The sequence below is a fragment of the Alosa alosa genome, chromosome 9, assembly GCF_017589495.1.
Source record: "Alosa alosa isolate M-15738 ecotype Scorff River chromosome 9, AALO_Geno_1.1, whole genome shotgun sequence".
NCBI classification, from domain to species: Eukaryota; Metazoa; Chordata; class Actinopteri; order Clupeiformes; family Clupeidae; genus Alosa; species Alosa alosa.
This window is the reverse complement of record NC_063197.1, coordinates 8,159,514-8,182,398: the sequence shown is the minus strand read 5'-3', so window position 1 is coordinate 8,182,398 and position 22,885 is coordinate 8,159,514. Positions and strand designations below refer to the sequence as shown.

Here is a 22,885-nt window from a genome sequence, read left to right as displayed (position 1 = left end):
CATACCCATTGCCCCCACACCATACCCATTGCCCCCACCATACCCATGCCCCCACCACCCATTGCCCACCCATACCCATTGCCCCACACCATACCCATTTGCCCCCACCGTACCATTGCCCCCACCGCCCATTTGCCCCACCACCATTGCCCCCACACCATACCCATTTGCCCCCACACCATACCCATTGCCCCCCACCATACCCATTGCCCCACACCATACCCATTTGCCCCCACACCATACCCATTGCCCCCATTTTTGCCCCACTACCATCTGGCCGGCCCCCACTAATCTCACCCCTCCAGCAGCACTTTCGGCTCGCCCGGCCTCTGAGCTGATTTAAAGGCCTTCGCTCTTCTCTCATCGCCTCTCTCTCAAGGTCGTCAGAGCGGCCCCTCTGCAGGCCGCAGAGAGACAGGCAGGCTCTGGTTCTTGAGCGGAACAGGTCCAAGTCTTAGCCAGCTCAGGGCCCGATCTGTGAAAGCCTAACTCCTAGGCTGTCTGAGATGCTGCCAGCGAGACCGGTTATGCATCATAGTTGTGTCTGTCTATATTTAGAAAAAATGATCATATCTCCCCGTCTCTCTGTCTCTTCCCGAGCCTTTAAATGAAACACCAGTAGCACCACTAGCCCAACACCACGCATGCCCCCCCTTCACTCAGTAGTGACTTCATTACAGACTGACCTACAGTTACATACTTCATTACAGACTGACCGGAGAAACCATCCTCACAGCCAGGGTTGTATGGAGTGCTAATTAATATACTTTACTTTTGCTCTCTCTCTCTCCCTCCCTCACTCTCCCTCTCCTCTGTCCTGTTTAATCCTCTGGACCCTCATATGAAGTAGTTATCCACGGTGTCTGTCTCTGTGCCGGAGGCATGTGGCATGTGAATGGGTGTTGTGTTAGCGGTCAGCGGTCAGCTCCACACAGCAGTGCACACAGGGCAGGAGCGGCCTATCAGAGACTCGGCCCGTCGGTGCTCTCTCATCTACTCAAGTGCTCGGAGCTCTGATATCAGGGTGGAGGGAGGGCGGTCTGTCTCGCTGGGCGGGTGCCCAGGACAGGGTGGGCAAGGGCAGGCAGGCTGGGGCCCATGCCACCTGGATGGGAGAGCAGGGTGGGTAGGATGGGCAGGAGGGGAGGGCAGTCTGGTGCAACAGGCATCCCTTAACACACACACCCACACACACATGCACATACGTAAAACACACATATACAGTACACACATAGTACACACATATACGGACATAATACACACTGATAGAGAAGTTCACACACACACACACACACATATACCTGCCATAAATGTGCACACACACACTCACACACATTCAATTGGGCTTGTATTCTCATGTAGTGTTTGACCCCTAAGTGTGTGTGTTATGTCCTCCTCATATGCAGTGGATTCCCCCTGTGGGCCTCCAGGCTAGCGCTGCAGTGCTTTCTCCCGTAAGCCTACTCTCCACTCCCCCCTGCTCCAAAGCCAAGACCTCCCTCCACCACTGTTGGCTTTAGAACGTTGAAAACAAAACCATTAAAAGGCTGGCTACGAGTACACGGGGAAGTGTGTGTGTGTGTTTGTGTGTGTGTGTGTGTGTGTGTGTGTGTGTGTGTGTGTGTGTGTGTGTGTGTGTGTGTGTGTGTGTGTGTGTGTGTGTGTGTGTGTGTGTGTGTGTGTGTCTGTGTGTCTGTGTTTGTTTGTGTGTGTGTGTGTGTGTGTGTGTGTCTGTGTTTGTTTGTGTGTGTGTGTGTGTGTGTGTGTGTGTGTGTGTGTGTGTGTGTGTGTGTGTTTGAGAGGGGGAGAGAAAAAATACGAGGAAAGTGTGTGGGGGTTAGACGCGGGGCGATGGTTTTAAAATAGACAGCCTTAATAGCTAACAGCAGGTGTACCACCACTTCCTCAGTGAACGATTAACCTTTTAGTGCGGCGGCAGTGACTTTTAACCTTTAGAGTCCCTTTCAGGGGCACCGTTCACTCCGGCTCGCTTTCTCCTTGGCCAGGCTCCACCCTCAAGGCTTAACCTCATGCTGAAAGAATCCTGCAACGTGTTAAAGATCTGGCTGCGGTATGGCCGAAGTGACTTGGCCCTGGTTAAGGAGGAGTTTGCTCACAGATCATCAGTCTGTCTCACACACAGTAGCTGCTCAATCCAAAGCTCCTCCTGGTCTAAGAATAAAAAAACGAGAGTACCGTATTTCAGTATGAATGAATAATGGCGTGGCACAGATATCATATCTGTATGCTACTTTTGCCAAAGTTTGGGGGAAACTGATGCATATGCCCAGCCAGCCCTCCCAACTGAGTCCCATGCAAAATGAATTCAATACTATCAAAGGCAACATTCAGTGTTGTAAAAATGTATTGTAATGTTCATTTTTACATATGCATTACATATAGCTTTCCATCTCTCTCTCTCTCTCTCTCTCTCTCTCTCTCTCTCTCTCTCTCTCTCTCTCTCTCTCTCTCTCTCTCTGTATCTCTCTCTCTGTATATCTCTCTCTGCATCTTTCACTCTCTCTCAGTGTAAATATCTCTGTGGTTTTTATCAGTGATTGTTAAATGTGAGGCTATGCTGCAGAGAACACTTAGATGTGTTAGTATTTACTTAGCACTTTGATTAAGAGTGTGCAGATAGACAGGATTATTGGTCACTGTAGGATACTTCTTCTGATCTAATGCCTCTCTCTCTCTCTCTCTCTCTCTCTCTCTCTCTCTCTCTCTCTCTCTCTCTCCCTCTCTCTTTCTCTCTTCTCTGAATAGTGGTTTCATTTGCCCTTGTGACATTAGTTTGAGACGGACAGCATTGTCCCAGCATTGCCATTGTTTGTAAGTGGAGAAAGATGATGCCCTGAAAAGCCCACAGGCGAGGCCATGGGCAAGTCCATGGGGCCCTAGACCTGGACATCACCTTGTGTGTGAAGTGGAGAAAGGCCACACAGGAGTGGTAGTCGGAGAGGCCACTGCTGAGTTTAACACACTCATGTTTAACCCCCACAGTTTAGAGCGAGCCTGGTCTGACCCATATTCCTCTCTACCTCATCTGCCTAGACGTTTGTTTAGCCTTCTGGGCAAACACTTAGAGAAATGTATGAGGCAGAAAAAATGAAATACATGTGCTTGAGCACATCCCATTTTGAGAGTGGCGGGGCAGAAGGAGAAGCGCGGCCATGCACAGACTCAGAGTGCCCTCTAGTGGTGGGTGGGATCACTGCCTCTGCCTTGCCGAGGAGAGAGGAGGCCATTGGAAGTGGTTATGGGGATTTTCCTAAACCATCTTTGAAAGTTATTACTGGTGTGCAAATCCATGCCCAGTAAATCAAAGTGCTTTGACGTCAGCGAAAAGCCTCGGTAAGACACAGTGGCAGCTCATGTTTTTTCCCCTCTCTTAGTTTCTCTCTCTCTCTCTCTCTCTCTCTCTCTCTCTCTCTCTCTCTCTCTCTCTCTCTCTCCCCTCTCTCTCTCCATGTTGCCATTGAAGAGGAGAGAAGCATACTGACCCAGACGTGTTTGTGTGATCAATCTAAGAAGATGCTGGGGTGTCCTGTGAGCAAGGGATGGCGTGCTTTTGCTCTGCTGTGCTGTGCTGTGCTGCTCATTGCTCTGTCTGCAGCATGGGAAGGGGGGAAAAAAACCTTGAAAATTCCCTCTCTTGGAGGAGACAGTGCAGTGGAATCACATGCTCCAATTCAAGTCAGCGGGAGCCTCCATGAAGCAGAAGAGAAAAGATGAGAAGAAATGAGAGGAGAGGAGAGTTGAGCAGCAAAGAGGAGAGGAGGAGAGGAGAAAGGCAGGTGGAGGGTTTCATAAGGAGGAGAGGAGGAGAGAGAAGGAGGGAGGAGAGGGACGCACAGGTGAGGTCAGGCCTTTCACCCTCCATCAGATGGCATCTGGAAAGACACCTTGGTTAGCAACTAATGCACACGCACACTCCTTCATATTCATATACTTTTTACTTATGGGTCAAGCACACACACACACACATATATACACACACACACACACACACACACATGGACACACACATACACACACGCACACACACACACATATATACACACACACACACACACACACACACACACACACACACACACACACACACACACACACACACACACACACACATACAGCCATACACACATAGCCATTCACACAAATGCACAGACACAGCCTTACCCACAAACTCAAATACGGATAAACTCTCTCTCCTCTCTTTCTCCTACTCTCTCTCTCTCACACACACACACACACACACACACACACACTTCCGTGCAGTTAGATTGTAGAGAGACAGGAGGCGGACCTTGCGGGCCCAGAGCAGCAAGCTCATTAAAGGCTTTATTCCGCCTGCAGGATTTGCAGAGGATTTTGTTATGGACATTGTTTGTACACAAGCCTTGCTGAGGGAGAATAATGTTGATTTCTGTTACACTCGAGGAAGGACGTTAGGAAGCTGTCTGAAACGCACATTTTCTTGGTTGGAATCCCAGGCTTCGCTCTCTAGGAGGGTTTTGAAGAAAGAAGAACATGAGAAAAACAAAACAACATAACAAACTTTTTTATTATTTTGGACGCACCCACACCTAACATAAGGAACACAGCTGGATGCAGTGCAAGAGGGTAGGAGGGCCTCTCTCTCTCTCCCTCCCTCCCTCCCTCTCAGCCTCTCTCTAGACTATGGGCAGCATTTGAACTGTAGATAGTACTTATAGCTTCCAGGCCTCCAGAAAAATCCTCCCAGGGATGCGCATGCTATATGTAGGCCAAACATATGCAGGTTATGTCAGCTCAAGTGTCAGTATGGACCCCCCCTCTCTCTCTCTCTCTCTCTCTCTCTGATTTTCCCTCTTTCTCTTCCCCTCTTTCTTTGCTCTACCCTTTTTGCTCTTCTTCCTACTGTATGTCCTCCCCTTCTCCCTCTGTCCCCCCTTCTCTCTCTTCATCCCTCCCTGTCCCCCTCTCCCTCTTTCCCTCTCTTTCACATTATCTGCACCCCCCCTCCCAGCCCCTCTCTCTCTCTCTCTCTCTCTCTCTCTCTCTCTCTCTCTCTCTCTCTCTCTCTGTCTCTCTCTCTCTCTCTCCCTCTCTCCCTCTCTCTCTCCTGACCTCCACACAGCGTTGCTCTTCCGGAGGGGCTTTTCAGGGATGGCCACGGCTGAACGATCACACAAGTGTCGTCGCAAATCGGCCTGGGCCTGCCAGCATGCCGGATCAGCCTGCTCATGCAGCGCACTGTTGGGCCACACACACACACACACACACACACACACACACATATAGTAAACAAACACACGCTCGTACGTACTCATGCGCACACACACACACACACACACACACACATACACACATACTGTACATATGCACACACACACACATATCTGAGCAGGGTGGGGAATATGTTCTCTCTCTCACAGACTCCCTCTCTCTCCCTTTCTCTGTCACACACTCACACACACACACACACACACACACACACACACACGCATACACACACACACACACACGCATACACACACACACACACATACACACACACACATGCACATATGGGAGTGGGAGCTCTGTTTGGAAACATTGCTCCATGCATCTGCCAGAGCAGACAAACAGCCAGTTGGAGCAGCTGAGCCCCTCAGTCCTCCACACGGAGAGAGAGACAGAGAGATGGAGAGAGAGTAAGACATCAGGAAATGCCTGAACATCATGTGTGTCTAACATGCACGCACACACACTCTCTCTCACACACACCCTCTCGTGTCTAATCACAGGCTATCATCCTGAAATTGATCGCAAGATGATTTCTCCATCCCACCATGTACTTTTGCTACAGACATCAAGGTGTGTGTGTGTGTGTGTGTGTGTGTGTGTCTGTGTGTGTCTGTGTGTGTCTGTGTGTGTCTGTCTGTGTCTGTCTGTGTGTGTGTGTGTGCCTGTTTTTGTCTTTGTGTGTCTTTGTGTGTGTGTGTGTGTGTGTGTGTGTGTGTCTGTGTCTTTCTGTGTGTGTGTGTGTGTGTGAGTGAGTGAGTGTGTGAGTGAGTGTGCTGAGGGTGAGGGTTCGTTATTTATGAAATATTGGGTTAACAAATCCCCAGCCTGCGGGCGTGCGTGCGGAGGAGGGCTGCCCGCCACAGATCAGTCTAGTACGGGACACTTGGCCAGCGCCATCAGGCCTGCCCCCGCACAGGCTGGCACATAAGCCCCGAGTCATCACAAAGTGGACGTATTTACTGTTCCGCCCCGCGCCCAATAAGAGCTGAAAAATCACTGGGTCTCAAGCAACGGCTAATCAAATTGCCTATCAATCTCTCTCTCTCTCCCTCTCTCTCTCTCTCTCTCTCTCTCTCTCTCTCTCTCTCTCTCTCTCTTTATGTTGTTTGCCCCATGCTTTATAACCACAGATCTCCCATTCAGAACAAACCTAACTTTGTCTGTTTAAAAGTGTGTTACTGCACTGCGGAGACCTCTTTCCAACAATGGCTCCATTTGTGATCCTCATGATTGCTGTTATATGCTGCATGTGACTAAACAAGCCAGGGCCATTTGCAATATCTAGGTCAGGCTTACCTTGAGAACTGTGTTAACAAGGCATTTCCTCTGGCCTGTTTTTTGTCTTCACTGATATCTCCCTCACCTGTTCAATGGCTTTGGCCTATTCTTAGACAGCTGCTCAAATAGAACCGGACTCTGGAAATGGATCCCGACCTGTTCTGCTGTGCATCCAGAACCAGGCTTAGAGCCATTACGCTGTCAGCTCATAATAAATATCTGTGTTCTGTTCGCATGGGGGGAGAGTAGCCATGCGTAGTCATGAGTAGTCATGTCCTCACTTAAGTCATGAAGCCTCAAGGCCAAGCAGTGCTGCTGCCCTCAGGTCATCAGGTACACTTCCGCCTCAGATTCAGCTTTTGTAACAATACTTCTCTCTCTCTTCTGTCTCTCTGTGTGTGTGTGTGTGTGCGCGTGTGTGCGTGCGTGTGTGTGTGTGCGTGCATGCGTGTTTGTACAGAACACCCTGGAGACCTGTAACATCTGCAGCCAGCCCATTATGGAGCGCATCCTGCGGGCCACAGGCAAGGCCTACCACCCCCAGTGCTTCACCTGCGTGGTGTGCCAGCGCAGCCTGGACGGCATCCCCTTCACCGTGGACGCCTCCAACCACATCCACTGCATCGAGGACTTCCACAAGTGAGCACCACTAAAACGCACTCTATCCACTGCATTTAAAAACCAACATTGGCCGTCGCCACGACACTTCAGTATTTAGAACTATTGTTTTCCATTTCCGGCCAAAGCTGCATTGTATTGATTTTAAAGTAATGGTAGACAGTGCATGACGCACCCATCCTAAGCCATATAAAGGTAAAAAAAAAATTTTTTTTCTGTCAGTCATGTGTTATATTGAATATCCATACTTAGTGCAGCATTGTCAACATTTCTGAATGAAGAAGGTGGACAGAGTGTGTGGCAATAGAATAGATGTCTCTAGTTAGATCCTTCACATTGTGGCGAATACAAATGAAATCCACAAAAAGAGACAGCAGAGATTGCTCCTGAAAACAGTGCATCTAAGGTTGGGTCAGTAAGATCTTCTTCTGTGTCATCCCTGCACACACCAACTGCTGCAGTACAGAGAGAGCAGCCCTCGCAGCTCACACAGCAGGTTTACAGCAAAAGCACGCACTTGAACTCCAAAAAGAACAAATCCAAAACAGAATGGAAATGATTGAACTGTAGTGATCATGCAGTAGACACATATTATAACAGGCATGTCCAGTTTCATCCACTGCATTATAGACGTCCAGCAAACACTATTAGAAGGGTCATCCAATAGACCAGTGGGTGCCGCTCTCACCAGCTCATTTGTTTGGGTTTGGAAAGTTGCCTTTGGTCTTAACGGTTTCCGGATAATTGAATGATTGGATAAGGTAATATGACTGACAGGTTGGATGATGAATTATGGATGAACCCAAGACCTATAATCATATTTGGTAACATCTACAATTGCTAATACCAAAACTATTTGATAATTATTGCTATTATCCTTTTGCACATGCTAGTGAAGTTATAAATGTTGCCATGACTCTTCAGGGTTTTTTTTTTTGGTTTTTTTTTCGGTCTGGTTCTGGTTACTGGTAATATCTGGGTTGAAAGGAAATCTCTCTTTTACTGTAAGTGAGATTGACAGAACAAAAACTATCAGTAACCTCAGCTTGAGGAGTGGCGGCCAGGCGAACAAAGGCTGTCTTCAGTCGGACGGACTCTGTTCCGAGAGATGTAGGTACCCAATGAGGAAGTGAAAGTGACGACTGGTACACCCATCCCAGAAGGTGGGCTCACTACAACAGAGGTGCCTTTGAGTCTAGGAACAGCCAGGCCACCTTTGTGTCCCCTCTTTGCGGTTTCGCTGTCTGAGGCCCTCACAAACCACTTCTCACTCACTCCTATTCATTGTGATTATCCCAACACGAACTCTGGTCACCTGATTGATGGGAAAATCCTCAGCACGGCACATATCCTCAAAAGACCTTCTGCTCTCCGAGTCCCCCTTCCTCTTAAAGTGTTCCTCAACCAGCCGACACTCTCAAGGTGTAAACTTCTAGAACAATCCCTTCTCAGATAGCCATCTGCCATATTGTCGGCCATATCATATTTGTTCCGATTGCATTTAGTCGACACTGCCCATCATGTGCAAACACTTAATGCTGGTCAAACACAGTGATCTCTTTGTCCAGTCGTGTTTGTAATGGGGAGGAAGTTGCTTAGAAGAACAAATCAATTGCTTGCTTTTTTTGTGGCACCAGTGCGTGTTTTTATGATTAATTTCTCCGTCCTGACCCCAGAAAAAGTCCGCTGCTAGTCATCTGTTTTTGGTCGTCTCGTAATAGATCGATTGAAGTTCATGTGGAACTAAACCACACGTCAGGTTCCCAATTCGGATGACACTGCGTAAAACTGCTGATTGGATTCTCATGATGACCACACCAGACCACAGATCTAATCTCCTTCGGCCACTCCCCTCCTCCTCCTCCTCCTCCTCTTACTCTTATCATTGATTGGCCCTCTGTCCCTTTGACCTCCTTACCACCTGCTGTCTTTGGGCATCCTAAATGGCCTACTTTTGATGCCCCAGTCGTCCGATTAGTCGTTAGCCTGCAGCTATATTTTTACAGTATTTTTATTCGGTTGTTTATTTATTTCTGTACTTATTGAAAGTTAGTGTGCGTAGAACCCTGTCATTATTAGCCCCCTGCTAGCTGTTCCCATCCTGCCGTCATTGCTAAGCCATTAAAGAGATCTATTTGTATTTGATGCTGTCGTGAAAACATCTGTGTGTTTGGTGTGCTTGTCCCAACAGGAAGTTTGCCCCGCGCTGCTCCGTGTGCGCTGAGCCCATCATGCCGGCGCCTGGCCAGGAGGAGACGGTGCGCATCGTCGCCCTGGACCGCGACTTCCACGTGCAGTGCTACCGCTGCGAGGTGAGGGGCATTAGGCAGAGACCGCTGGGGCCCCAACCGGACTAGTGGGCACAGTGCAAAGTCTTTAAAAAAAAGTGAATTTAATAATGAGGCAAAATCAGTCTTCTAATTCAACATCACGGGCAAGAGGCTGAAGCGCACACATGGAGGAGTCAGCTCAGTGGTCCCATATGACACACAATACGGACACTTTACTTGTTTACAGACATTGCCCTTTGTTCACCATTTAAATGAGGGCCCTTAGACTGCTGCTGCTGTGAGATGACAGAGGGTGTCGTTCATAGGCTAGAGACAGTCCGTCCAGTCCAGTCCAGCTCTGGTCAATTCAGTTCAGTCAGACATACAGTACCATACCTCCACATGGCCTGTTGCCCTTCTGGTATCCTTTGACTCAGCCACACTCAGGTGGTTCACAGCTGCATTTAGGAATCTGAGAGGATGCCAACTTTCAAGGATGGCTTGGCGTGCGGATTGAGCAATATCAAGGGGAAGAGAGAGAGAGTATGAGGGAGACCAAGAGAGGTGGGTGGGGGTGAAAAATGAAAGGGAGAGAGAGAGAGAGAGAAGGAAAGGGAGTGAAAGAGGGAGAGAGGGACCAGAAGAAGTCCTTGGAGCAGCTTGACAGGAGAGCAGTACCCACATGAGTGCACAGGGCTTGGCCGGCTGAAAGGTCAGCAGGGAAAAGCAGAATCCATGTAGTGCCATGTGGTTTGCCCAGGGACTTAGCGCTAGACTCTTAACGAATCCTCAGCACTCAATCTTGACATATCAGAGGAGCTTTGTACAGACCATTGTTACCTCATCTCTCTCTCTCTCTCTCTCTCTCTCTCTCTTTTCCATTCATGTTCCTCACTTGTCCACAGTAGAGGCCATGAAAAACAGACTGAAACAGGCTAGAAGAAGCTCAAGGCCAGATGTGGCAGAGGACGAAAGGCTTTCATTGCTGATTGTGTCACTGTACATGATTATTGATGAAATATAACTGTGTGTGTGTGTGTTTCTGTACCCATACTGTGTGTGTGTGTGTGTCTGTCCCCTATAGGATTGTGGCACTCTGCTGTCGGAGGGAGACAACCAGGGCTGCTACCCGTTGGATGGTCACATTCTCTGCAAAAACTGCAACACCAGCCGCATCCAAGCCCTCACCGCCAAGGCCACCACTGACCTCTGAATGAATGACACACACACACACACACACACACACAAACATACACACACACACTCACACTCTCAAATAGACACACACACACACACACACACACACACACACACACACACACACTATAGAAACACTTGCATGCACACAATAGATGTTCAGTTAACCCCCTGAAAAAGCTACCTGCTTTGACCAAGCTCAACAGTATGCGAGCACACACACACACACAATCACACACACACAATTTATCATTTTTAGTATCCTTGTTAGTTTCACCCGTGCACCAACCCACATGTATTATGCAAACACACACACAGACACAGATACATGCGCGCGTGCACACACACACACACACACACTATATTATATAATGTTGCACAGCTTAGTGCCAGCAGTGGCAGAAGTATTTAGTTCACCACTGCTCCTCCTATGCAATTAACCTATGGCTGTCCACCGAGGCCTTCAATACAGCGCACTCCCATACTTACACCTCCGTACATCTGGAGGAGCCTCAATGGTACAGACACAAGCTGCATCCTGTGCCCAATAGTTTTTTCCCCTTTGAATTCTGGAACAGACACTCTTTAGCACTGTTTGGGCTCCAAGGGCTCCTGTAGGTGATTGCCTTTGCCCACATGTTTAACTCTAAAGGGACTACGTATTTCCATTTCCATTGAGTGCTTTAAATGGGTTAAAAGGTCCAGAGTATCTAATTTTGCATTATTATTGTAATGGCTTGTGTTGCGTCGCAGTTCAATAAATGTGTTATGTATTATGTATACGTATTTGTCACAGGGCCAAACACTCATCATAACACATAGACAATCTTCCACATACCAGGATGGTGGTGAGGCCTAGGTTGCATTACCTGCTATTTATGCTCTGTGAAAAGTGTCTGTAATCATTATTTTATGACAAAAGAAAATAATAATACGTGGAAAAAATAGAGTATGGTCTGGATATAGAAATGAAACCTAGAGAACATCATGGTCTTGTTGCTTGAGATAAACATGTCTGAATGATCTGTGCGGCGGCCATCGCCCACACATGCAACAGAACACATAGACAGACAGTGAGAGATACACTAGACATGTAGACATGAAGGAGTGGCCAAGTCTGCGCCTCCATATGTCAATGAACCTACTAAATCATTCCTACAAGCTTCCCTTTACAAAACTACTTACAGCCCATATATGGCAGGAATTGGTGTTTGTTAGAGTATGTTAGAGCACTCACACACACATACACATACATACACACATATACACACACACATACACACACACACACACACATACACATACATACACACATATACACACACACTTTCACACACACACACACACACAAAGACATACAGAGAAACAGTTTTAACATTCCTTGAGATGTTTCAGTATTTGAAGCATTAGCCAAAGAGCTGCTTACAGTACTTCTGTTGACAGCCTTGAGTAGTGAATGCAATCCATGTAGTGCCACGTTGTTTGCATAGCGACTGTGAATCTCCAAGCTTCTGCAGCCTTCAGCCTTCTCAGCCAAAGAAGCCACTCAGTTCCATTTTATTGGAATTCATAAGAGTAAATATGATGACCTTACAAGTTTGTTTTGTTTTTGTTTTTTGTTTTGTTTTTTTAACTGAGCGGGCTCACCAATGTGTGTGTATATAAAACAATGGCAACATGCATTTACTACGTAGGTGGCTGAAAGCCTACTTCAGATTCTCCTGTTGACATGAAAGAGCCTAATGGTAAAGTTTTTGCTTGTGAAAGTTGTCCAGCTTGTCTTCAGGATAGCATGTGAAAGAACACACATTGCTGTAGTTTGTTTTGCTCTGTTGTAGGCTTGCGTCTTTCTGCTTGGTGTGTCAGAGGAGCTCTGTGCAGGCCATTGTTACCTCTGAGGTATTGCTCACTTCACTTGTGTGTGTCAGTCTCAGCCCGGTAGAGGACTGAGTGCTGTCCGGTCATTGTCCTCTTTTCTCTTCCTATGTGGCGCACTGCTCAGACCATGAAACACAACCCCACAACATTTTTAGATATGCATCGTATTTACTGTTTTATGAACAAGAAGACAATAATATTAATGAAAGTATTATTTTTTATAGGATTAAATCATAGAGTTACTCTGAACTTTTGACAATATGCATTTTTATATTTGATTGCATTGACACTTTATTAAGAAAGATAGGCAAATATTTTAAACTTTAAAGGAAATATTGAAATTGTAGGGGATACAGTAAGAGCTCACTTCTCGTCTTCATTGTTGTGTCATGAGCGTGAGCTGTATCTGTATACATGTGTGTCATAAATATTGTCATAAGGAAAGAACTCTGAAATCTCTCATTTTCATTTAAGCAAAGGTACTTTTCTGAGTCCCAGAAGCCCAGTCTCATTTCATTTGCTGTAATTTTATTATAGAGGGGTTTTTTTTTGTTTGTTTGTTTTACATCTACTACCTAATGTCAGCCTACAAAGCGGCTTGTCCAGATTGATTGATGAACTGATGGACTTTTGTCCAAAACGGCTCTAAATGGGGAAGATGGCTTTCAAATGTATGTGATGTTTACTTGTTTCCATATTTGCCTGTGCGCAAAAAGCTTTTTTTTTTCCTTTTTCTTTCTTTTTCTGGCTTGTTTGTTTTCTGATGTTTCTTCCTTTGTTGTCTATCATGCAGTATGCCTCAACTTCAAAAGTACTTGGCGTGCAGGGAAAGGCCTGTTTAATAAGGACCAAATTGACCAGCATGGACCATCGGTCTGTTTAGCAGGAGCGTTAGACCAATGCTTGATGGAGTTAGAACAGTCAAACTCAAACAATTCCATCCAACTAACACCAAGATACAGCCTGACAGTGCTCACTGACCCAAGTCAGGAGTTGGAGTTGGAGCACCTTAGCCCTTCAGCAGGGGAGTTTTGAACATTCTGAAGATTCTGTTCTGCAACAATGTAAGATTCTAAAATTCCATGTTCAATTCAATGAACCCAAATATTCTTTAAAACGTTCAATTTCCAACATTCCCGTCACACCGGTGTGACGGTACTGGCTTAAGGGTTAAGAGATCAGGGCTGGACTCACAGTGAATCAGGGCCAGATCAAAGCTTCCCCAGGGTCAGCTGATGCTGACTGACAGGTTGTCCACACAACAACGCAGTGACGCAGTGTCTTGACAAATGCTAAAAGATGTTATCACAGTTTTCAGTTTCATAGTTTTTCCTTGGAGGTCCGTGTATTGTTCCACTCATCTTTTGTATGTTGCCATACAGCTGTGATGCGTTTGAGTGTTCCCACAAGTGCTGGGATTGTCAGAGAGGCGAAGTTCACATTGAAACAGCATGGCCTTTAACATGGCCTGCTGCTTAATGTTAGCAATAACTACAATACACCGATAACATTTTAGTATTCCCATTTTGTTGTGCTATAATCTTTGTACTTTGTTGTACTATGCCCTTTCTTCACTTGCTGATTCTAGAATATATTTCATGTGTCTTTGCAAATACTCTGTTGTTTTTCCTAGTCTGCTGGCTACTGCTCTCGTATACCAAAGCAGAGAGAGAGGAGAAGCTCTTGATGCCTTCTTTAAATGTAGATGAAGAATGTGAGTAGCTGGCCCAGGGGAACGTGAACAGACAAATACGAGTGCCTTTTAGTCAATAATTAAGCAGAGGCATACATGTCGTCATAGCTTCTGGTCACTGGAGACCCCAACCAGCAGAAGGCTTCCTCACTCCTCATCCTCTTTGTCTTCATCCGCTGTCCTCAAAGGATCTGTGCCAGCGCCGCTGCATATGTTGATCAGGCTACTCACCGTCTCCGAGAAATGTGTGCTGTCCATGTGCCTACCTTAATGACACTCAGATAAATAAGAATTTTTAAAATGTGCGCTTTGAATTTTAGGTTGTTCCACAAGTGGGTATTCTGTGTCAGAGCTCTTCAGAAGACTTCCTAGACTTCCTTTGCATTGTTTGAATATTATACCTATGCCGATGAAGAAATGAATATATGGCTTGGTGAAGTAAAATGCTAATGGAGTAAAAAGTAGTTTCTAATCACTTCTGCTGCACACCCATGTTCATATTCTCTCATTTCCATCTTCAACTAGTTTCATTTAATAACTGTGTGGTAAGATCCGCAGCAGTGAACATACTCCAAATGCTTTACCAAGCGGGGCTTTACAGAAAGCATCACTGTTTTGTGTTAATGATCTGTATTTCTATAGTCTCTGAGATACCTTATTGTTGAATTTTTGAATTGAATTGTTGAATTTTGTGTCAAAATGACCGTTAAGTCGGCCTGGTGAATAAAATCTGAGTTTCTTCCCCATGGCGACTAGTAGAGCATCCTTCACAGAGAAAGTGATCATTCCTGTTACTGTTGTTTCTCTCCTGTACTCCTGCCTCTTTCTCATGTCATCAATAAAAATGTTTGTAAAGGCACAACTTTACTTGTCTGGTGTTGAACTTATGCATTGTATGTGGTATTGGTTCTGTAAGGTTCCCTTGGATAATATATTTCACTAATGAATAGCAGAGTGCAATGAGTCATCATTACTGAATATTACCCATGGGCTAGTATTATATGGAGGTGCTAAGGGCTGATTCACACCATGTCAGAAATCATTTCACAATAGGGCAGCAATTATGATTATATGATGATTATTTTCATTAGTAGTTTGGTCTGTAAAATGATTTTACTAAAGTCTGATAACAACATGGTGGAAAATTACCCTGACTGAGGTCAGGGTCAATGTGTGGCTCTGTGTCACGGGCAGCTGTACAGGCATGACGACTAATGTGCATGTAGTATTGGAGATAATCACAGGGCACAGGCCAGTCCAGATTGCAGTAGTATGCATGTAGTAGTGGAGATACACAGGGCATAGGCCAGATTGCAGTAGTATGCATGTAGTAGTGGAGATATTACAGGGCTTAAGTGAGTCCAGATGTCAGTAGTAGGCAAAGGCCAGTCCAGGTGTCAGTATTATCTGGGTTCTGGACAGCTCAGTCTCATTCCCCAGACAGTAGCAGTTGACAGAGATGTAACCCTGATCTGCCTGAGTTCTGGCTTTTTGGCAGAGCCATCCGTCATCTGGGAGGGAGTATGCAGAGCAGTGTGCATGCGAATTAGCCTGAATGCCAGCCGAACTTAGCCCCGCCCACATTTGAGGTCGGGAAGTTCGGTTTGGACTTTTGTGGAGCAACTATGCCCGAACCAGAGCTGTTCGGACCATTCAAATTGGGCTTTGTATGATGATGGACAGATGAGCGACAGTGCCTCGTCTATCACGTCATCTGAGCACGCTTCGGTTGATTTTGTTTGCAACAAAAATGCTGTGGCTAGAAGCTAGACAGATGGCTTCTGAGACCCCATTTACACATAGGAAAAACGCATATATTTCCATGCGGTTTGGCCTTTCATTTACACAAAAACTGATATTTTATCACTGAAAACAATTATGTCTGAAAACTCCGGCCAAAGTGCATATGTGGGAAAACTCATTCATCAATTCATCAAGGGAAAACAGTGTTTTTGCATTCATTGTGACATGTTGTTCCAACTTCCCTTGTTTGTTTGAAATCTCTGATTGGCCACCTGTTTGCTCGAGCTGTTTGCAACACCCTTCCCCAGCTGTTTTTAGTATCGGTGTGAACGGAATTATTTTTAAAAACAGGGGAAACATCCATTTTTCCAACTAGCCTACCCTGCTACTGTACGTATTTGTTGGTGTGTTGGTGTTGTAGCCTACAAGATACTGACAGTGCAATAACTTTTAAAAAAGAAGTTATTTTAGTAAGCTATTTTAGTTGCAGTGATTGGTTAGGTCTATCCAAATGACCGTTCGCAAAACCCCGCCCATCAAACGCAGATGAGCCAATGGCAGTCCAGTAGCTCCGTGCAGGCACAGGCCAGGCAGACATGGCCCGTCAACTTCACCTTATGGCTCTATAGAAATGTATTGGGAGCCTTGATATTTGTCCGGTTTTATTGGATTTTATAGTGATATGAGTTCAAAAGGACAGTCAAATGACATATGTGGGATTAACACAACACCGATACACAGAAAAATGCCTTTTAATCTTGATTAAGTTTTCTGTACTTATGTTAAATTAGATTAAATTCTCTCAGATCTTCAATATTTTAAAGCAAAGGGTTAACATTACTCCTTAGCAAACCATAACGAAAACAGTGCTCCACCACATCTGTGGAATAAGCCACACAGTCAACTCTATGTAAGTAAGATAAATAAGGATGTTAATTGTTTTCAGCATTGCCAGCATTATATAAAATGATTGTCACTTGGAGGAGACTTGTAGATAACTAACGTTAGCATAGTTAGCTAACCGCTGCTAATAACGTGCTAGCTTCGTCACGTCAGAGAAGCATGGGGCTGTGCTATTAACGTTTTTCATGTGACGTATTCTAGGTTCTATAGCTTTGTTTACATCCAGCTGATAGGCAAGGGACAAGTTGAACCCATTGAACATCGTTGTCTGCAGCTGCCTCTCAGTAGGCTACATCTATGTATTTCAGCAATGTCAACATATCAGGCATCAATAAAGGTGATGATGAAACGTTATCCCACTGTTCAATATTTGATAGCCTGTCACAGGAACGTTGTTTCGCTAAAATCGCCCTGATTTGGTGCATTGATCTGTATCGATGACGTTATGGGAGAACCTGCATGTAGCCTAATGGTAGCCTAACTTTTTTTCTCTGTTCAAAACTCGGTTTACACGAAGACAATAGCATTTCTTAGAAGCTGTGAAATTTGACCAGAAAGGAACATGACTTCCTTCTGAAAGCTGACACAAAATCAAACAATATTTGATCATTTAACTTCAACTGAACAGCGACAGGTCTTGGTAGGCAGTAGACTCAGCAGATGTTAAAACGGTAGCCTACTGTTATAGCCAGAGTCAGTCAGCATCATGTAACATTAATGGCATTAGTCATGAATCCTGTAACATATTATATCATATAACAGCGATGGCTTATTCGAAAACGATCTGCATGGATATATAACAACCCAGAAAAACTCAGAATGTGAGTGATAAAGTTCATTAATTGAATGAAACTTTTTATTAGTTATCCATTGCAGCATCGCCTATATTAGGCTGTTATGCTAGCTCAGCCTTTAAATATGTTATTTTGGTCATGTGGACTTGATTAAACAGGTAAAGATAATTCATAAACTGCTTATTTCTTACATGACTGAAGCAGTAGCCTAGGTTCAACAGTGGTGTTTGAGGTTGCTGTGTTAAGTTGTTGTGTGTGATCGCTAAACAATTAGGATCAAATCAGTTTATTTTGACATACGGGAGTTAGCCTGACCTGTAACGTTAGCCTATAGCACAAGCCTATTCTGTTTTCATTTATTAGCATTTGTTGTGATTATATAATCAAATGACACTCATGATAACTTGAAATAGAAGGACAGAAGATAGGTGATTGATGTCCACAAGCACGAATTTCACGAGACAAATTAGAACAAACTGTTCCGGTAAAAATAATCTTGCCATGTTTAAAATGCTGCACTTTTTCCCTTCATAGCCTATCTCTGGCAATTCATTTTGGACGACTGTAGATAGTAGTATTTTTAGCCCTCGTCTTAGTAGACAGTAGGCTACACCATTAGGCTATCTTGAGAATAAAAGACTTCACAGCTGCTAACGATCATCCTCCACAACCATGAGGATAGGTAGGCTAAGCGGTCGTTAAATCAGCCTTTTTGCTTCTTATTGTAAAACCAACTGTTAGGGCCTACACAAGTGGTCGGCATCCCGGTCAATATTTGATATTAAAATTTCAATTTTGAAGCTATTTGTAACTATGTGTAGCCTATGCAACCCGACTGTTGTAGGCTTGCTTACCACTCTCTGCAGTGCCTTGCCTACCATTCTTGCCTACCACTCTAGCTGTAAACAAACGGTCACATGACATTATGACGTAGTTGCAAAACCTTAATAGATCAGTGGGCTGTGCACAGTAGTTCACCATATAGACCCCTTCGCAACGGTGAAAACATAAACATTCGGGTGGGCGTGACGTCACTGGAGGCAGAAACAATCGTTTGGATAGTGAGGCGGCTATTTGAATAATACGTGGTGAGTTTTGTGTTTGCCGAACCGACATTTTACCGAGCCAGCGCCCACCCATGTCACAAGGCAAAGATGTATTGCAAACGTGCAAATTACCAACCATTTCGTTTGAAAATTCTAAAACAACAATGTTTTTTAATACTTCAAAATAACATTTTGATATATGAACCTCACATTTTTCAGTAGCCATAGGTGTCTAGATTTGAACAAAATCTAGTTTGTTTCTTACCGGGGCTTTTACTGCCTGAAATATCCAATTTTGTTTACCACGCTCGGAGTTAGTGCTGGGCCTTACACAGTAGTAGCCTAGTAGCTAGTAATCAAGGATTTGGTTTAGCTCTTCGAGTCACAGTAAAATTAAAATTTTGGTAGGCTACATAGCTTATTTAGATACACTTATGGTGTGGGCGCTTGCGTTTTTTTAGGAATCCGCAGTCTTGGTTTGTATAGAAATGAATAAGTGACATACATGTAAAGAGGTTGGAAATACAGGACGATTGGTAGGCTAATATGTGAGGTTCCGATACAAGGCTTGGGTTATCGTGAGTCAAACGAACAACTACGTTCTCACTGGAAACTGTAGCCTAGGCCTACTTATTTCAAATTTAACCGATGACTTTTTCCATAGCTGCCAACTCTCACGCATTGGCCGTGAGACACACGCATTTGATTAGTTTCACACGCCACACCCACGATTTCTCACGCTGAAGTGTCAACCCGGTCGGTCAGATGCCTGAAAAATGAGTTTAGCCTATAGATCTACCTGTTGAGCCACGGTTATGCTTTCAGAGACGGTGAGAGGGTTCAAGAGCACCCCCTGTCTGTGGAATTTTCTAAATTTTCTCTCATTTGCGATGCTACTTCAAAAGCCATCCCAGGCGCATTCCCCCGGCTTCAGGTAGGCCTATGCTTTGAGTATTTTTCACGCTGAAGTGTCAACGTGGTAGGTCAAATACCTGGCAGATGAGGTTCAACTAAACTAAACCTATACATGATATCACACATCATGTGAACAAGCGGAATCTAAGCTTTCCAATGATATTAGCGCCAAGTTGCTGTGATAAATGGTTCGCGGAAATTACCATTGAACCGACGTGCAATTTAGGCTAATCATATTTGCATTTTGCACACAGTGCACACCCATTACTCTCGGTTGTAATATCTCACTAACCCTTCACACAACATGTGGCAAACCTAATATCACAATAAACAGCAAACCGTGCGAATCACGAGGATATAAAGCATGCCTCTGTTTTGAAATTGCAACACATTTCTACATAGCCTCATTGGGGCGAAATTATAATGTATTCTAATGTAAACTATTTGTCAGTAGGCCTACATACATTTTTTGTAAATTGCTCAGTAGATTATCCCACTATCATGGTTCTTATATTGTCAGGTTCCAGCCAATCCCACTTACACAGATAAATGAATATATTTATATTGCCATGCTTTCTAGTGACATTAATGCAAAAAATAAAAGAAAATCAAATAAGGAGACACAAATATTGATATAAAGCCTGACATAAGCCATATGCAAACATTCACATCATGCAGATATGGGTACATCCTGAAAAAGGAATAGCCTGAAGGCTATGGCCATTACAATGACCAATATATTATCTTAAATGAACTAGCTGAAAAAACAGGTGACCACTTCTGCATAATTTCATGGAGTGCTGAACATTTCTGAACTGTGAAATGGACCATATGTTTTGTGGTTGTGAACTTATTGCAATATCACCATAACTATTCCACCTGTGTATGCATGGTTATAATTCTGAAGTGCAAAATAGCTTAGGCTACAGCACAAATATTTCCATAAAAATAAGGAAGTCTGACCTCTGAATTTATTTTTAAAAAGTGCACCAGATTGATGCATTTAAAAGTTAAAATATACAAACATTTCTTAAATTCTTACAAAACACCCACCCACTTTTTAAAATTGTTAGTTTGAGACCCCCCACTATTGCCGTCGAAATACCAGTGCTGTTTGTAATGCCAAATAAATAATAACCTATAGGTTTATGTAAAACTCCCCATTAACAGCATCACGTCACTAACCACAGCTAGACTGCACAATGGTAGGCCTTCAAAAGCATGACATTTTCGGGCTTTAGTTTGATATTTAATTTACTTTATCCGGCTTTCATGCTTCATTGAACGTCCGCAGTGCTGTAATGGAAACCTTATTGCGTAGCCAAGTAGCCTATATATTGAGTTATTTTTAAATTATGCATGATTTACTTTTTATTAATTTCGTAGGCTGGCTTTATTTTGTTATATAGAAGTATCTAAATAACCTGGTAAAATGTACCAGAATTCAGGAAATTGCATCTAGTCCAAAAAAAAATTCTGGGGGAGGACCCCCATACCCCCCACTGAAATGTCCCACCCACTTTCAGAATGCCTCCATCGCCCATGGTCCTAGCATTAGGCTAGATCCCTTTGATACCAATGTTAATTTAACTCTGGGACCCTGGTCCCTACACCTGAGAACCAATGTACTTTTTTTTTTTGCTGGGTATAATGCTGAACGAGCCAAACAAAAATTTCCGCAGCAAAATTTTGGTTGGCCCCACCAAATCTCACTCCAAGGTTTTTTGAAAAGTTGGCAGCCCTGCTTTTTCGGTTCTGGCACCCGACAGCACAGCAAGATGAGACCATGATAACTTTTAGCCTCCCGAATATGACTGTTCATTTAGCTTCCCAGCTGAGGTGATGGTTTGTTTTGCCTCCAGTGAACGTAATGACGTAGGCTCAGAAGGTACCTATAATAATAAAGTTGAAGTGGCTCTGCAATTTTGGCTATGTTTCCGTTTTTTGGCAGCACCATGTTCCATGACCCAGTGTCCTGACATGCATGCAAGTCTATCTAGCACAGCTAATATTAATATCAATCACACTCACCTCCCGTTTCCCAACAAAGCTAGATATGAGTTTTTGGGGGCCAAGCAGCGAAGCTGCGAGGACCTCATTGTGTTTCTACGTTTTCCTATTATTATTATTATATGCAATGGAAGTCAATGGCAGCCCATAGAACCGTCTGGTAAAAAGTTGGGAAATTTGGCACACTAATTGGGGACGGTCCCATGATTCATGTCACCAAGTTTCATGTCGGCAACTCGAACCCTCTAGCACCACCAACAGGCCAAAGTTGGAAGTGTGTTCACTCACGTAACTTTTGACCCGTAGGTCCGATTTTCAAAAGTCAGGTATCGTTGGAATCCTTGGACCAAGCCGAGTTCAACGCACCCTATGACGTCATTTTCCGCCATGATGGATTTTCCGCCATTTTGGATTTCATCAAAAACACTTAAAATGTATCAGGGGTCACATACTTTCTCTGATTCCCACCAAATTTTACACAGATCATCTTCAGACCAAGCCTCACAAAAGTTATCACTTTTCGTCTTCGGAAGTATTACCGTTCGCCCGTAACAGCCAATCAAAATTTGCGGCGAAGCCGCCAAACAGGAAGTGAGCTCATATCTCAGCAACCCTTGCAGTCATCAAATCCAAACTTGGTATATGGACTCATGACCCCATCAGGAGGACACTCTAGAAATTTGGTGACCTTTGACCTCTAGGGGGCACTGTAAATCAGTAACATGCCTTTTGGACTGTAGCTGCTGTTGTGCCTAGAATTACAATGTACTAGTGGTGTCTGGTAATACTGTGGAAGATCCTTATGTCGACAGATGGCAATTCATGACATCAACATAATTGATTTGGCCGCCATATTGGATTTAATCAAAACCACTATCAAATTTCCCTAGGTCACAAATTTCATCGGATCCTCACCAAAATTGGCACAGACCATCTTCAGACCATGCCTTACCAGTGCTTTGATTTCCATAACAATTGACGGAAGCGTTTGCCCGTAGCAGCCAATCGAAATTGGTGGTGAAGCCGCCAAACAGGAAGTGAGCTCATATCTCAGCAACCCATTCACCTATCATAACCAAACTTAGTCCATGGACTCAGGACCCAATCAGGGGGACGCTCAAGAAATCTGGTGACCTTTGACCTCTAGGGGGCGCTGTAATTAAGAAACATGCCTTTTGGCCTGTAGCAGCAGTTGTGCTTAGAATTAAAACACACTAGTGGTGTCTGGTAATACTGTTGGAGGTCCTTAGGCCGACCCAAGCCAACTTG

At 44.5% G+C, this 22,885-nt stretch overlaps 1 protein-coding gene across 7 annotated transcripts in view; it reads left to right on the top strand.

The window, feature by feature from the left end:
* Positions 1-15,067, top strand: part of LOC125300311 (LIM domain containing preferred translocation partner in lipoma) — a 198,350-nt gene extending 183,283 nt beyond the window's left edge. For all 7 annotated transcript variants that reach the window (XM_048252088.1, XM_048252090.1, XM_048252089.1 and 4 more), the window contains 3 exons: positions 7,010-7,188; positions 9,359-9,479; positions 10,522-15,067. In XM_048252088.1, coding sequence (XP_048108045.1) covers positions 7,010-7,188; positions 9,359-9,479; positions 10,522-10,650 — 429 coding nt within the window. In that variant the 3' untranslated portion in view covers positions 10,651-15,067. The remainder of the gene's footprint in view (positions 1-7,009; positions 7,189-9,358; positions 9,480-10,521) is intronic.
* The last annotated feature ends 7,818 nt before the right edge of the window (positions 15,068-22,885 follow it).